Below are 14,581 nucleotides of genomic sequence, written 5' to 3'. Positions count from 1 at the left end.
AGCTATTGATGAAGGTTGTTGAGGTTGTTCTGGATTGAAAGTGGCATTTACTGGCATGAAAATCTGGAAGACTCGCTGACAGAAAGATACAGTACTTGGACAGCATCTCTTTCATTTGTGATGATCTGTGTTTCATAATTTAACACTCGGCATACGAAACCAATTTAACTGTCTCACAGTTTTACTGTTTCTTTCAGTAACCTTTTGTGACCGTAGTTGTTCAGTAGTTCTTGAAATTCCACCTTGCAGTTTTAGTTGGTGAGAGCTACTACAGTCGCCAACAGCAAACCTGAATCTTTATTCTGCTTACAGTAACATTTATAGTGTTTCACAAATATACAAGACAAATGCATCACACACAAGACACGTCAAATTTATGAGGAAGGTGGTATGCTACTAATGTTAAAACAGATTCAGCATTCAATATTGCTAATATTATTAGGGTTTGTTTTTTTTAAACATATGCTGTACTTAAAAAAAGAGGATTATCTTTCCTCCTACTCTTTTATTTCATTTTTATTTTCATCTTCTAGCTGTCCAACAATCCACAGCTGGCCAGCAATTTCTACAAAATCCTCCTTAAAAGAGTTCCGTGTTCCTCCCGACCTTTTGAGTATGATTTTCGTTTTGCAGAAAACATTTTAAATGTGGCACTTTTTGTTCACTCATATGCTGAGAGAAAGCTCTGCTGTTGTATGCTCATTGTAAAACCAAATTGTACACAAAACCGCCCTTGAACCACTTCGGAAAGCACAAGCAAGTGTTCTTAATATGCTGGAACTCTACCTGTTATTCAGAGTTAATTTTAAATGTTAAAATAATAGGAGAAGAGCTTTAGAATTTTGCACTTATTTGGACCAGATGCTAGAGTGTTTATAAAATATTTCCTAGTATATTCATTATTCTTGTCTTTTATCAGCGTTAATAGATTTCTCTTTCTGTTACAGACACTGAAGAAAAGAAACAGGAGCAGTCTCTTTCGGAGAACACTCTCCAGCAAAACGAAGGGGAAGACAGCGCAGTTAAAAAATCTATCTCCTCATCTGACCAGTACCAGCCTCCCACAGAGACTATGGTATCACTGACAACTGTCTGCGTGGTATCTGCTACTGCTCAAACACTTAACTATTCTCACTTTCATGGGTATCTCACTTTCCCTCTCTGTCTCTCTCACCCACGTGCTTGCTGCCTGTTGATATCATTTTTTTCTGCCAGATTACGCCTGTAAGCACACATACACACACACGCAAATTTAGTCTCACCCACACTCACATTCTCAGAGACACAATTTGACAAGAAGAGGAGAGCAGCAAAAACTGGAGGGGTGTTTTTTTTTACTGTCTGACTTATCAGTGCTTGTCAGGGAGCCATGATTTGTGCATGATTTATGACTCACTGTAATGTCTGAAGACCCCCCATCTAACACACCTGTTGTCTTAGTTTAAGGGTTGCAAAAGCATATGTTATGCTCTGTAGGTGTGTATCATCACATATTCACATGCACACACACACAGTGGAAAATGAAAAATAGTTATTATTATTCGTTATTATTATTATTATTCATTCTTTTCTGTGGTGATTTTTTTTTACAGTGATGCATCTGGTGAATAATAATCGCTTTTCCTCGGCAAATTCTCACAAATACACACAGTTAATGCCGCAGTTAAAGCAGTGAATTAAGGCTACAAAAACATATAATTTTACAGACGTGTTAAGACGTTCGCTTCGGATACGCCATGTGTGTTTTTAAATCTTTTTTTGGGAACACAGTGAGTCAGTAGCACTAAGACAGATAATGTCAGATGACACTGATAGCAGCTATTGATTAGAGCTTAGAGCAGATAAAGACTTAAAGCAGAGGGTGAGTGAATAGGGTGGCGTTGTTTGCCACAGGGACTCACAACACACACAATGATGCATCGTAATGGTGGAATAATTGTAAAGACTTGTGTAGGGTGAGTTGGGGGGGGCTCAAAGATGTATGTAAGCGAATGGGGAAAAAAATTAAATATATGCCACTTTTATTTTTTGTAGTGCTTTTTCTGTGTTTCTTTATACGCTTGATTTACTTCTTGGAATTTTGTCTGAATTCTGTCCTTTCTGTTCAGCCTGATGGACGTGGGTGTTACGTGAGATAACCTTGGTTAACCAGCCCTCTGCCTTCACTCTGTTTTTGTGGTGAACATGCACTTTAATTGTTTACCACAGCAGCAAAGTGGGTTCTAGGTCTTTTTTTGTCTCCCTGTGTCATGAACACTGATGCAGATGTTTATAATATATTATCAGGTTGTGTTGGCTTTAGTTCATAGTTTTGATTCCTGCATATATCATGTCGTATATGCCTTTTTTTGTATGTGTGTAATGCGTTATATTGTACTCTGATGCAGGTGTTATACATTGTTCATCCATGTTTCACAGGTTCACAAGTACGTGGTGCAGGCAGAGGTGCTTTATAAGACCTGGAATCTGAGTGAATCCCAGTTGGCTTTTGCCTGTTCAGTCAAAGACTTGGAGAACAATGAGACAAGAGGTACATACTCAAGGCATTTACTATTACCACATCGGTTTCCAAGGGGACAGGCAGGAAAGAAACCCTGTTTGCATCTTTTTCCTGGAAAACATACACATATGATTGGATTGTTCATTATAATGCAAGGAATCTTCTCACAGATAGGACTGTAATGGGCCATGAAGCAGTTCATTTTTATTATTCCATCAAAACTTTGTCAGCATTTAAGCACTTGGTTCTGAATGGATTTTCTACTAAGCCCTTAATGTTTGTTTTCGCACAGTTTATTTTGTGCTCAGTCTGAAATGTGAGTGATACTCAGTAGGCAGTGTCAAGGGCCAAGACAGGCACAGTTTATTCTTTGCTTCCACTTGCCATGGGCCTGTAATCACAACTCTAATGAAAGCCAAATGAATGCAGCTGCTTTTGCAGATCACAGAGTGTGATTTCTTGTGCCCAGTGGTCGCTGGCTGTGGCAGTAATCCCGTCCTCTGCCACCAGCTCTTGGTTCTCTGCCTTTAATCATGCTATACAAATTGGATCAATTGAAAAATCACGTCTTTGAAATTGGTTGAAGCTTCTTAAAAAAAATAAAAAATTGAAGGGGATGAAATAATCGCAGCATCTGTCGATGCTGATTTGAACGGGGTGCTGCATGGGGAGAGCGTGCATGAATGCCTGGAGAGGAAAGCAAGCTTGCTATCACGAATTCCCGTTGTGTTTTCTCTGGAGCTGATGCCAATGTTCCCCGTACTTAACCATTCAGTTATTCCATTTGCATGATATGAAATCTACAGGTGACATGTGTGTTTGGGTGTGTGTGTGTATGTGCGTGTCAGTGTGTAAAATACACTGTCATTTGAGACTGCCATAAATAGACAGTGTTTTTCTGTGTTTTTAAATGTCGTTTTTCCTGCATGTTCAGATTTTTTTTTGCCACTTTATGCTCACATTAGCCCACATATCTATCTATATGCCAGTGTCCATACAAAACCTTCTATGTTTTCCCTAAGCTTATGAAAATGGGTCAGTGGGATGTCAAATGAAGCTGGCTCTTGCCCCCTGGTGTCCTGGGAAATATCTCAGCAGGAAAGTGAATTAATTTCATCCAGTTTAACTCTGTCTCAGTGGTGAGCCTCTGCCCTTGATCATGCTCCCTGCATGCTACATGGATACGCACGCACTACATGGCACGCCAAGCCTTGAAACCTCTTTAACAAGCTGTTTAACAATCTGTAGTTAACGCAAAAACTGCATTGCTTATGTTTTTGAATGCATGCACATTTTCACGTATTTGCCTAAAGTCCTACTGTTCGAGGAGTCAACCTCAGTTCTTTGCAGCGTTACCATGAGAACGCACAACAGTCTTTTCTTACAATTTCTTCAAGCATGTCCAACTTAAATCAGTTTTCAGGATCCTTTTGGGATAAATTACAACAGCACAGTTGTCCACATCCAGTTTTAGCATTGATTTTTTTTTTTTTTTTTGTATGTCTTGAGATAGGAGTAAGTCATTGAGTATTCACCAAAGCTCTTCAGGCAGAATGGCAGGGTGTCAGCTAAATGATGGATTATTACGCCTTTATATCAGAGAAGTGAGACTCATAGTTAGTACTTCATCTAAGCTGGGGATTGAATCTGACTCAGTTTTTAAAGTGCAACAGTGCCATCTAGCACATGTTCAGCCGCACAGCACCTGCACTGTTTGTGTGGCAGTCTCCATCTTTAATTGTTTAAGTAGAATGTGAATATCTGATACTCTTGAATGTCTATAGACATGGCATGCATTCAAAACTGAAGCATTCTAACATTTCACATTAGAAAAAATATTTAAAAAATCTAAAATTTTAACATTTCCCAATAAGAACATTAAATAATTTAAATCTAGATGTAAGGTAAAGTGGACACCGTAGTTAAAGTATTTATGCAGCTAAATGCACAGCAGATTTTTTAGAAGACAACAGAAAACGTTAATGTTCTTAATCTCTGCTTCATAATGCAGTAAGCAAGCTTGAGGATATAAAGCGTTCATCAACCACTAACACACCAAATCGTGACGGCCACAAGTCTGATGCAGCCAAAACCCAGCGCAAAACCAAAGGAGACAAGGGGAAGTCAGCTGCTGCTAACGAAACGGTAATATATTACTACAGTACGGTACAGGAAAGACAAAACGCCACAACTCTGCAAGTCTGTCAACTGCACATAAGGACTAGAAATATAAAAGCGCTTATAGAAAGGTATATGCATGCATTCACATGTATATACTGGTTTATACAGTCACCCACTCAGATTGAAGGCCATGTTTACCTAAATGTATTTTTCACAGCGACTTTTAAGTTAAGAGAAGGTGCTAAGATATGTCACAGAGGTCTTGTTGTAGTTTGAGGAGTACAGGATGGAGGCATTTGTTTTGACGGTGTAGTTCACGTCTCTCCAAAGATGTTCATCCAGCTATGAAATGCTAGGCAATGCATATCAGGGTGAACCAAATCTCTGGCCTGCCTGTATACAGGATGTCTGAAACACACTCACCATGCATGGTAACATAATCTGCATGGTGAGTGTGAATAATAGTCTCAGATGTCTCAGATAAGAACTTGGTTCATCAGTCAGAACCACTCAATAAACCTATCCACATAATAGCAGCATTTTGTTCAAAGCTGTGCCACACATTAAATTCACACGTTAAGCACGGTGACATTTAAAAGTTTTTCTAATATTGACCTCCTTCGTTTTTCATTTAAAATCTGATGGTAAGCGCAACTTTAATGGAGAAAAGACACTAAGCGATCTCCAAATAAACTAAAAGTTATCTGTTCTGTAAAACAAAGGCAAAAAAACTAAGTTTGAAGTAGACATACGTACTTTAGCAAACCAACCTTCCGCTCTAGTGTTTGTGTGTCTCAGCATGTGTTATTTTCTTCTGTGGGTTCTTTGCACTCTGTGTGCAAATGTCTGTGCAGAGCCTTGACTTAACTAAACCAAACTGGATGCTACGTGTTGTCACGGACAACAGCAAAGAAAAAGGCATCGACGTTAAGAGAGACACAGAAAGAATAGACCAGATTAAAGCCATTAAAAATGCATGGGAAATGGCCGAGCCGGGACGCTCTGCCAAGGTAACCCTTTTAATTCAATATATTCTGTCTTCTTTTGGAATATATAATGTACTCTATTTTTTTATTTTTTTTTAAGTGGGCTACACTGAAACATACGCCACAGACAGAATGATTTACTATGTCTTGCTTTTAGGCTTTTCAGTCTCGTCTCCATTTTCTTAAACAAGTGCAGCAAAAAGAGTGTGGTGATGCTGCTACAGAGGAAAACAAAGATCCTGGTATGAATCTTTAGAAATGGAAACATATTTATGGGAACTCATATGGTGTATGGTAATGTGAGCTTTTCCTATTGGTACTTCTATAGATGCTTCAAGACCTGGTCAAGACATCTCTCAGAGTGCATCCAATCAGAAGTTGACTGACACCCCCTGCTCCTTTCCTCACATGGACTACAGTCACTTAACCAGGTTCTCCACTGCTATACTTATCCGTCTCTGTCCCTTTTCACTCTTTCACTATCTATTTGATTGTTCAGCTTGTTCCAGCATGCAAGCTTAGAAGGTATAGATGGAAAATGACACACAGCCAACAAAGAAAGTTACATCATCTCATTGTATTTTAAAACAGATGCTTGCATTTTCCTCCCCCTGTTGTGGTCCTGTGGCTAATATGCAGGATGCAGTCTAGTTACCTAATGTAGATTTGTGGACCTGAATTAAGAGCTGGAAGGCTTTATGGCATTAGGGCATTTTTGTGTGTGTTTGGATGTGTGTCTTTGTGTGTGTGTTGGTGAATATGTCGGTGTTCTTGTTCTCAGGAACAGATTGGTTCATACAATATCTGCAGAACATTGTTAGTAATTTCCTGTCTTTATGACCTTTGCTCTCATTGGTCCAGTGTGAACAGCAGTGTTACATTGTATACTTAACAGGGCCTGAAAGGGCAATGCAAGGACTTCAAGCCACAGCAGTGTGTGTGTAATGTATGGAGATAAGGTGGATGCTATTTAGTACAGCTACTGACATAATGTTTTTTTAAGCTGTACCTTTCATTTTTACGAATGTAATGAAATTATTTACATAATAAGCATTATATTATTTTGCTGTTTAGTTCTTCTTTATCTTTTTAAATTCTCCCTTTGGCTGTCTGGGTTTACTCTGGGTACTTGGACCTCCCCCCATAGTCCAAAGACATGCATCTCAGGTTAACTGGTGATTCTAAATTCTATCCCACAGCTCTAAATAGGATAAATAGTTAGGAATATGGATGAATTGATAGCTTGGCACTTAATCATTCATATTCTAGTGTTTGATAGTAACTTGATTTGAGTGGGTACTCTGAACATCAGGGTGATTAGTACATGACACAGCAAAAAGAGTAAGTAGTTTATTGTGTTGACATCTCTAAACATTTGGATTTACAGGCTGATGTTCATGCATTAAAAATATACACAAATGTAACATTTGTGAACCTGCCATTCCTCCTCTTATATAGCTGACTTCAGTTTCTAACAGCACAGCTAAATGTGCCTCAGCCCTCAGAATGACAATACAGCAGCTCCACTACTGACATCAGTTACTGAAGGACTGACAGTAACAGTCACAGAGTTTTTACTGCAGCTACATTTTTTTTGTTTATATTTTAGGTTCTGATTTCTATATTTTGAGGCTGGGATTATTGTGTGGGTTAATCTTTGGTTCTGATTTCTACTTTAATGTTACTCTGGTTTCCTTTAAAGGCTAGTTAGCATATTTTTCCTCCTTATATTCTGTGCTATTTAACCTTCCCTGTGTCCTTAACTTAGAATGTCGAGTTCTTCGTCATCTTCAGGGGTTTTATGTTTGGTTGATTTGTGCTTTTTGCACTCATGCCTTGTTCTTGTTCTTGTTGCATTTGAGTTCTAGTAGTTACTGTTTATAGAGTCTGTTTGTGATTAGTGACTCTTAGTTATTTCCTATTTTACCTTTCCCCCCACCTCATTGTCTTGATTGTGTACAACTGTGTCTAGTTTTCCTCAGCTGTCTTTCCTTGCCTGCTCTCCCCATGTGTATAAATAATTCTGTCTTTGTGTTAACTTTCCCGTGTGTTTTCTCTCTGTGATCTGCTGGACTAATTTAGAATTTGGGCTTCTAGTTTTCATTGTTAGTTTGAACTGTGAAACAAAGACTCACCTTCTGTTTTATCCCTCTGCCTCCAGAGTCTACATTTGGGCCCTTTAACCTGCAATTCATGACGATTACCAAGAGATTAATTTTTAAATATCTTTGATATCAATACACATCTAGGATTATAAGCAACTATGAGCAACTATGTACCCATCGTAAACAACTATTTGCACTTAATTTTGAGCATCAATAGGAAAAGGGCTTTTTGGTTTTTGTACAAGTCGCCTAGCAATTGACCAATCACATTTCCCTTAACCTTGGTTGCATATAGATACATACTGTACAGTATAAACTGATCGAGTATAGTTAGGAAACAGTTTCACCATAATCCCCCCCAAATTCCACGTTGCGCACCAAAGGCTAAGCCAACAGACTAGCCAGTGATTTTCCAAATGTCCTGTGTGTGACTGTGTTGTCAGAGTAAGAGTTTTAAAGGGAAGAATCTCCCTCTACAGTCCCCCCTGGGTCTCCCATTACTCTCCCTGACACCATCTCTTGTTCCCTCCCTCCATCTCTCCCTCTGTCCATCCCTCTCCAGGATAAATGAGATGATATTTGGGTCTTTTAATTAGAGAGCTATTTCAGGGACCCAATGAGCTCGTTACTCCAATGAGATGTGCCCCTCTCCCATCACCTCTCCATCCTCTCCTGCTGTGAGCGTGCGCGTGCGCATGTCCGTGCCAACACGTGTGTCCAGCTAATGGTGGCTGTCGACACTGGCCTGCAATATGAGCAGAGAAAGAGATGTGTTAAGTTTATTAAAGGGTGTCAGGCAGGCACATCAAGATTCACACTTGTGTACACACAGGCGTGTCTATATCCTCAGTTTCCCTCTCCAAAAATTTGTTTAACACCTGATCCTGACACAGTAGCTACAGTGCATGTAATGACACTGTGCTATAGTACAAAGTACTTGAACATAAATTCAGATTTCTATTCATTTTCATTTGATGGGTATAAGTTCATGTGACAGAAAACTGCTGTGCACACCGTATACATTTAATTCTTGTGCATACATGTAGACACCAAAAGGATTCTCCTGTGGTGATGGACTTGCACATAGAAGAAGCCCAGCAGAGGGAGCGCACTGAAAAGATCCAGACTTACCGGTTAGTCCGAGAGCATGTGTTGGAGTGCAGAAAACAGGAGGCGTTCAACAGGATGGAGCTAATGAGACGTCAGCTGGAGATGTATCAAAACATGCAGGTCAGTGACAGAGAGGCAGAAGAATGTAATGAAACAGAAAGAAATAAGCCACTGTGACTATCAAAGTGAAAAGGAGTCAGCTGCCTTTCCCTCTAATTCTTTAACTACTTTCTCTCTGCCATTTCTCTTGTTTCCAGGCAGCCTTTGAGCAGCGCTGTAAGAACTTTCACAATGCGTGCGAAGCATTTAATAGCCGTCATCGAGCGAGCATCAAAAAGGAACAAGAAGAGAAACAAGCTCTGGAGGAGGCCCAGTCGGCAGCTCTGGAAAAAGCAGCCTTCACCTCTGCTTCCGCACAGCCACCCAACAAGCAAGCCAAGAAAGCTGGCAAGAAGAAATGATAGTCATTGGCACCAACATCCAGTCTCCTCAGTAGACATCTCAGAAGTCGTCACACTGAATTATCGTCATTGTGTCCCAGCATTGTTTACGTGCGCCTTACCATACAACATCAGATGGGAAGTTTATTTGTTCATGATTCAGTGTGTTCGCCTTTTCACTACCCCTTTAACTTTGAAATGACTAGTTGCTCTAACTATAGTGTTTATTAAATGTTCTAGTTTGATAGTAGTTTAACAAAGATGTTCAAACAATTATAATATTTAGATCATAAGATATTTAATGTGTTCTTTACCTATACTGTTCATTAATAGCTATAAAAGCAGGATTTATAGTTTTTATTCATTTGAATCTAAAGTGAGTGTTCACTGTTCATGTTTTCTCTTTGCTCTACACAAGAATAAATTCAAATTCTTTTGCTGAAACTGTAAAAATATTGCAGAGCTAACCTTAAAACTGAATTGGAGGTCTGAAGGATTTTTTTTTATGGCAAAACTAGTTTTTAGTTTAAATTATAAATTAAATAACTTGAAGGACACATTGAGGATTCCTTTTGAGTGATAGTTTCTGTACTGAGTAATTAAACTTAATTTTGAATTTAAAAGAAAAGCTATTTAACCACTTAATATTCAAACATGGCTTGCAAGGATCTTCCTTTTGCCTCCTTTGGCTTCACGGAGAAGCCAGTCTCACTTGCAATGTATGGCTGGGACCTTCTGATGCCCAATATCTCTGATTATATTCCCCCAATCTTTAGTTTTCTTGAAGGTCGCTATATTGACCGTACGACTCAATGCATAGTGGGTACAGTCAACCTCCCACAAGCTGAGTGGTACTGATTGATCGGTTGATTGATATATTCTTGCTGATACAGTCACATTGTGCAAGACCAAGACAAAGTCAAGCACATAACAAAATGTAACACAGGTAGGTGGCAGATCTTTACTGCCACATGGCAACGATTGATTAACATCAAAGCTAAGTGAATGCACAGACTCAGAATGCTGCCGGTGTTTTGTTTTGTTTTTCTGTGGTCAAATAAATCTAATATGGTAAAGTGCCCTTTATCTTAGTTAAGTATTTAGCATGCATGTAGTTCTGTGTACCTCAGAGTCGGCTGATCAGCTGAAAAATGAGAAGTTAAATTGGAAATGAAAAGGAAGAGGGTGCCATCTAGTGGACATTAATAAATTCTCATTACCATGCCTGCACTGTGCTGTCTCAAGATTGACAATAATAAATAGTTCAATTTTTGAGCTGCTGCATGGAGGAAATTATCATTATGCTGCGCGTGTATATGTGCACATTTTAGACTGCATGCATGTTTATGCGTGGACCAGATAGCAGGAGGAGAAGAATTATATGTGCCTGCTTGTGTAGTATGTGTGTCCTGCAGCAATTTGCTCCTCTTCTGAGGCTTTTGTACAGTGCTGCTGAAAACTTATGGCATAAAATTCCTCTTTGCAAAAAATGATTCCCTGTTATGGAGCTAAATTAGGCAGATTCAGCATACGCATAACACTTTAGTTGAATTCATTTGTGTGTGTAGTCAAACATGCATACAGACTACAAATCTATCTAATATTCCACAAATATGCCTTGAGCACAGTGTTATTGCCACGCTATTTTATGTGTACATCTCATGCCGTGTTTTGTGTGTCTGTTCACTCTGTCAGGGTTCATTTAACCAATGACTGTTTCTACTCTTGCAACAGCATGACAAAGCTAATCCTGAAAGCCTCAGTCCTGGAACAGAACATTCCCTCTTGCACTGTTGCACCATTCTCACTTGCCCGGTTCATTTTTTCCCTTCTAAACCATTAGCTGTTATTTGACAGTTTCCATACATCTAAAGCCGACCTCGCTCTCCCTTGCAGGGTGCTTGTGATACAGTGGTTGTCTGTCAGTGTATGTCTGTTGTATTATTCTGTTGTTAGAGAGATCACCCATGACTCTAATTGACGGTGACATGTGTGTATTAACAGAGAGGCGGTTTGTTAATTGGCAGCTGTTGGCTGGTGGTTTGATGCAAATGTGTTGTGAGCAACAGGGGAACTCTAAAGTAACCTTGAAACCAAGGGGACAGACAGCCATTGTATATGAGTGTGTGTGTGTGTGTGTGTGTGTGTGTGTGTGTGTGTGTGTGTGTGTGTGTGTGTGTGTGTGTGTGTGTGAGAGAGGGAGAGAGAGAATGGGTGTGTGACTTCCACAAGTAATAAGAAAATATTTGATTCTTAAATGGACCCATATTGAGTGGTGATGAAATGAACTAAATACACATTCCCGAGTGATGTGGAGGTGGTGGTATTTTAATTCACTTTACATTTCAGAGGTAATAATTCAAGAATACCTTAATCAATTTCTTTGCTGTTGTTTTATGAATGACAAAAAGGGCATTTTCCACTTGGAGGATATCCTGTCTTTACTTGGTTGCCCTTACCCTTACTTTCACTCTCTCTTTTTTTTCCTTTAGAAGAAAAATCTTTACCAAACTTATTATTTCTAGTGACCATAGCCCACAATGGAAAAACTACTAATCTGTTTTTATCAACATCTTGTAGAGCAGTAAATCCAATTCACAGTCTTCAAATGACAAAATATGGCCTACCTAAAGTTTATGTAGACTCATCACGGGCATGAATGTCATAATAATGAAAGGTACTGAAGGTTCTACATGGTCCATTGTTTTGTTTGTTTGTTTGTTTGTTTTTTGCCTGTCCCGTTTGGTTCTTTATCAGAATTTTTGTCTGAAGGCCAAGTGAGATGCCCAACAGATTTACTTTGCCAAGTGGATCATCACGGCTTTGTCGTATTGGTCCATTTGATTGACCTTTGTTATTTTATTTTATTTTATTTTATTTTATTTTATTTTATTTTATTTTATTTTATTTTATTTTATTTTATTTTATTTTATTACTGACAGGACAGACATAACTGGGGGATAGGAAAGGGAGGAAAAGAAAAACATAGGGGAAGAGGGATAGTGAGAGAAGACATAGCCCCGCCCCCAGGGCATGAAGCATGCATGGAGGAGATCCAGGCCCCAGACATCCAGAGGCCCCCAGAGTGCGAGAGCCCAAGGAGAACCATTGGAGGGGCAACCGTGCCACCCTCCTGGAACGAGCTGAAGAGAGCCCGAGACGTGGGATCACCCAGCAGCCACAGTGCAGAAGCCAGAGGGGGCCGCAGTGACGAGCCTGCGGGCTCCGCTGGTAGCCACCCGCGCCAGAGTGGACCAAGCCCTGGGCTCAGAGGCCCGAGGGCCCCCAAGACCCGGAAGGGGCCCGACTGAGCCACTCGCGCCTGGATCTGCCAAGCAGCCACTGAGAATGAGCTGGTGCATACCTGAGCATCCAGCCCAGGACACCAACGCACCGGCGGTTGAGGGCATCAGCCACCAGCAGGGAGTGTGGTGGGGGGAGATAGGTAATTTACTACGACTGGTATTTTCTCTTTGCCAGAATAAAAAGGATTTGTTTGAGAGGAGAAATTATAGGGGAGAATTAAAGATTTACACAAGTTAGATAGGTCTTATGAAGACATTTCTGCGAGCGTCCCTGTCCACAGTGTAGAGACTTTTAGATCACCATTGACCAGAGGCTGCGGAACAACAAAGAAGACCCTGCTCCAAAATCAGCACCTTCAAGCTCAACTGAAAGTTGGAGCTACCCACATGGACAAGCCAAGTGCCTTCTGGGGAAAAGCTTTATGGTGAGACAAGACAAAGATTGAGCTTTTTGTTCACAACAAGAAAATGTGTTTGGAGAAGTAAAGGTGAGGCTTTCAAACCTAGGTACAGTTTCAGCTGCAAGCATGTGCTAGTATGATACTCTGCAGCTGTTTTCCTGTCAGTGGTAATAGTACATTGCACAAAGTGGATGGAATAATAAAGGAGGAGGACTACCTCCAAATCCTCCTATCAGAATTGTACAGGAAGCTTTTTCATGGCTACCAAAAGCAGCTGTACTAGATGCAACAGGCAACAGAATTGCAGCTGGGCTTTGGCTCATCCAAACTGGTTTCCTCCCCTCTGTTGTGGGTGAAAATATCTGGCTAACTGACAGTTAGTACCAAAACTAATGGAGTTCAAGTCCACATCTTCCAGCTTGGTGTTAGTGGTGGTGATAAACCCTCACCAGACTAACCTGATAGAACAGGAGGCTATGTCTGTTTTTAGCATCTCAGATGGTACAAGTCTGATAATAGTTTAGAACAAACCTTGGTTGGGATCGGGCAAAATATTATTCTTCCAGCATTCAATCTCAACACACCAACACAGACTGCAGCACTCATACTTAAGCAGCCTCTTAAAATGTTTTTATAACTGCCCTTTCATTCACTGGACAATACTAAATAAGGTCTAATATGCTGCTAATCAGCCTTATATAGTTCCTGCTACTATACTTATTTTTCTGTCAGTCTATGAACTTGTAATGTGTGCAGAGGATATGCAATGGACTGGCATTTAGACCGCTTAAAGGAATTAAGACTGCAAGCAACATTTAACCATACATTCATACAGTGCTTTATTTGATAAACTTGATCTGTCTGCATCCACAGCCAATTTAGAATCACCAATAAACCTAATATGCATGTCTTTGGACCGTGTGAGGCAGCCAGAGAGCACAGAGGAATCTCACACAGGCTCACAGAGAAGATGCAAACCCTGCACAGGATCACAACACCGCACAAAGTGCACTATAGGTCGTCAAGTGCCTGATGTTCATTTGGTTACTGTTGCCTTGGTGCACACAAGTTGTTTGTTTCTCTGATACACAAATAAGCACACCCAGACACAAATATACACTTCCAGCTTACACAGGGGTGCATACAGGGTCCTTTTAGCTTATTGACCTAACTGGAGCTTTGTTTAGTTGTTGTTGCCTCCTCCTGTGGGATTGAACATCTCTAGAGTTTCACACTCCGAGCCTGCCTTCCTGATAAAAGACAGAGGAGCAAGGCTTCACAAGGAGAAGCCTGTGCTGTTATGGCTAAGCCACATTTCAGATGACAAAGAGCATCGGGCCAAGCCTTATGTTGACAGAAAGATATCGCTGAAGGGCAAAAGGTTAGGGCTCACAGATTAGTGCCAATGTATTACTGCAGTAGCCTCACTCCCCCCACTTGTAATTCTCTCTAATGCACACACAAGGGCAGCTCTGAATCCTTGACATTAGATCATTACAGTCATTTACTCTCCACTTACTCCAAGATTATCAATAACTTCCACCTTTTTAAACCTTAAATAACATAAAAATTTGACAATTTATATTAACAGAACTTGCATTTTTGGACTCCAT

At 40.1% G+C, this 14,581-nt stretch overlaps 1 protein-coding gene across 5 annotated transcripts in view; it reads left to right on the top strand.

The window, feature by feature from the left end:
• The window catches only part of adgb (androglobin), a 38,236-nt gene extending 27,750 nt beyond the window's left edge, over positions 1–10,486 (top strand). For all 5 annotated transcript variants that reach the window (XM_039599476.1, XM_039599475.1, XM_031727639.2 and 2 more), the window contains 8 exons: positions 948–1,075; positions 2,419–2,530; positions 4,512–4,645; positions 5,476–5,631; positions 5,765–5,849; positions 5,936–6,038; positions 8,759–8,942; positions 9,080–10,486. In XM_039599476.1, coding sequence (XP_039455410.1) covers positions 948–1,075; positions 2,419–2,530; positions 4,512–4,645; positions 5,476–5,631; positions 5,765–5,849; positions 5,936–6,038; positions 8,759–8,942; positions 9,080–9,283 — 1,106 coding nt within the window. In that variant the 3' untranslated portion in view covers positions 9,284–10,486. The remainder of the gene's footprint in view (positions 1–947; positions 1,076–2,418; positions 2,531–4,511; positions 4,646–5,475; positions 5,632–5,764; positions 5,850–5,935; positions 6,039–8,758; positions 8,943–9,079) is intronic.
• Positions 10,487–14,581: the final 4,095 nt, after the last annotated feature.

Source organism: Oreochromis aureus, linkage group 15 (assembly GCF_013358895.1).
Source record: "Oreochromis aureus strain Israel breed Guangdong linkage group 15, ZZ_aureus, whole genome shotgun sequence".
Classification (NCBI taxonomy): Eukaryota; Metazoa; Chordata; class Actinopteri; order Cichliformes; family Cichlidae; genus Oreochromis; species Oreochromis aureus.
The sequence above is the reverse complement of the archived record's forward strand: the minus strand, read 5'-3'. Positions and strand labels throughout refer to the sequence as shown.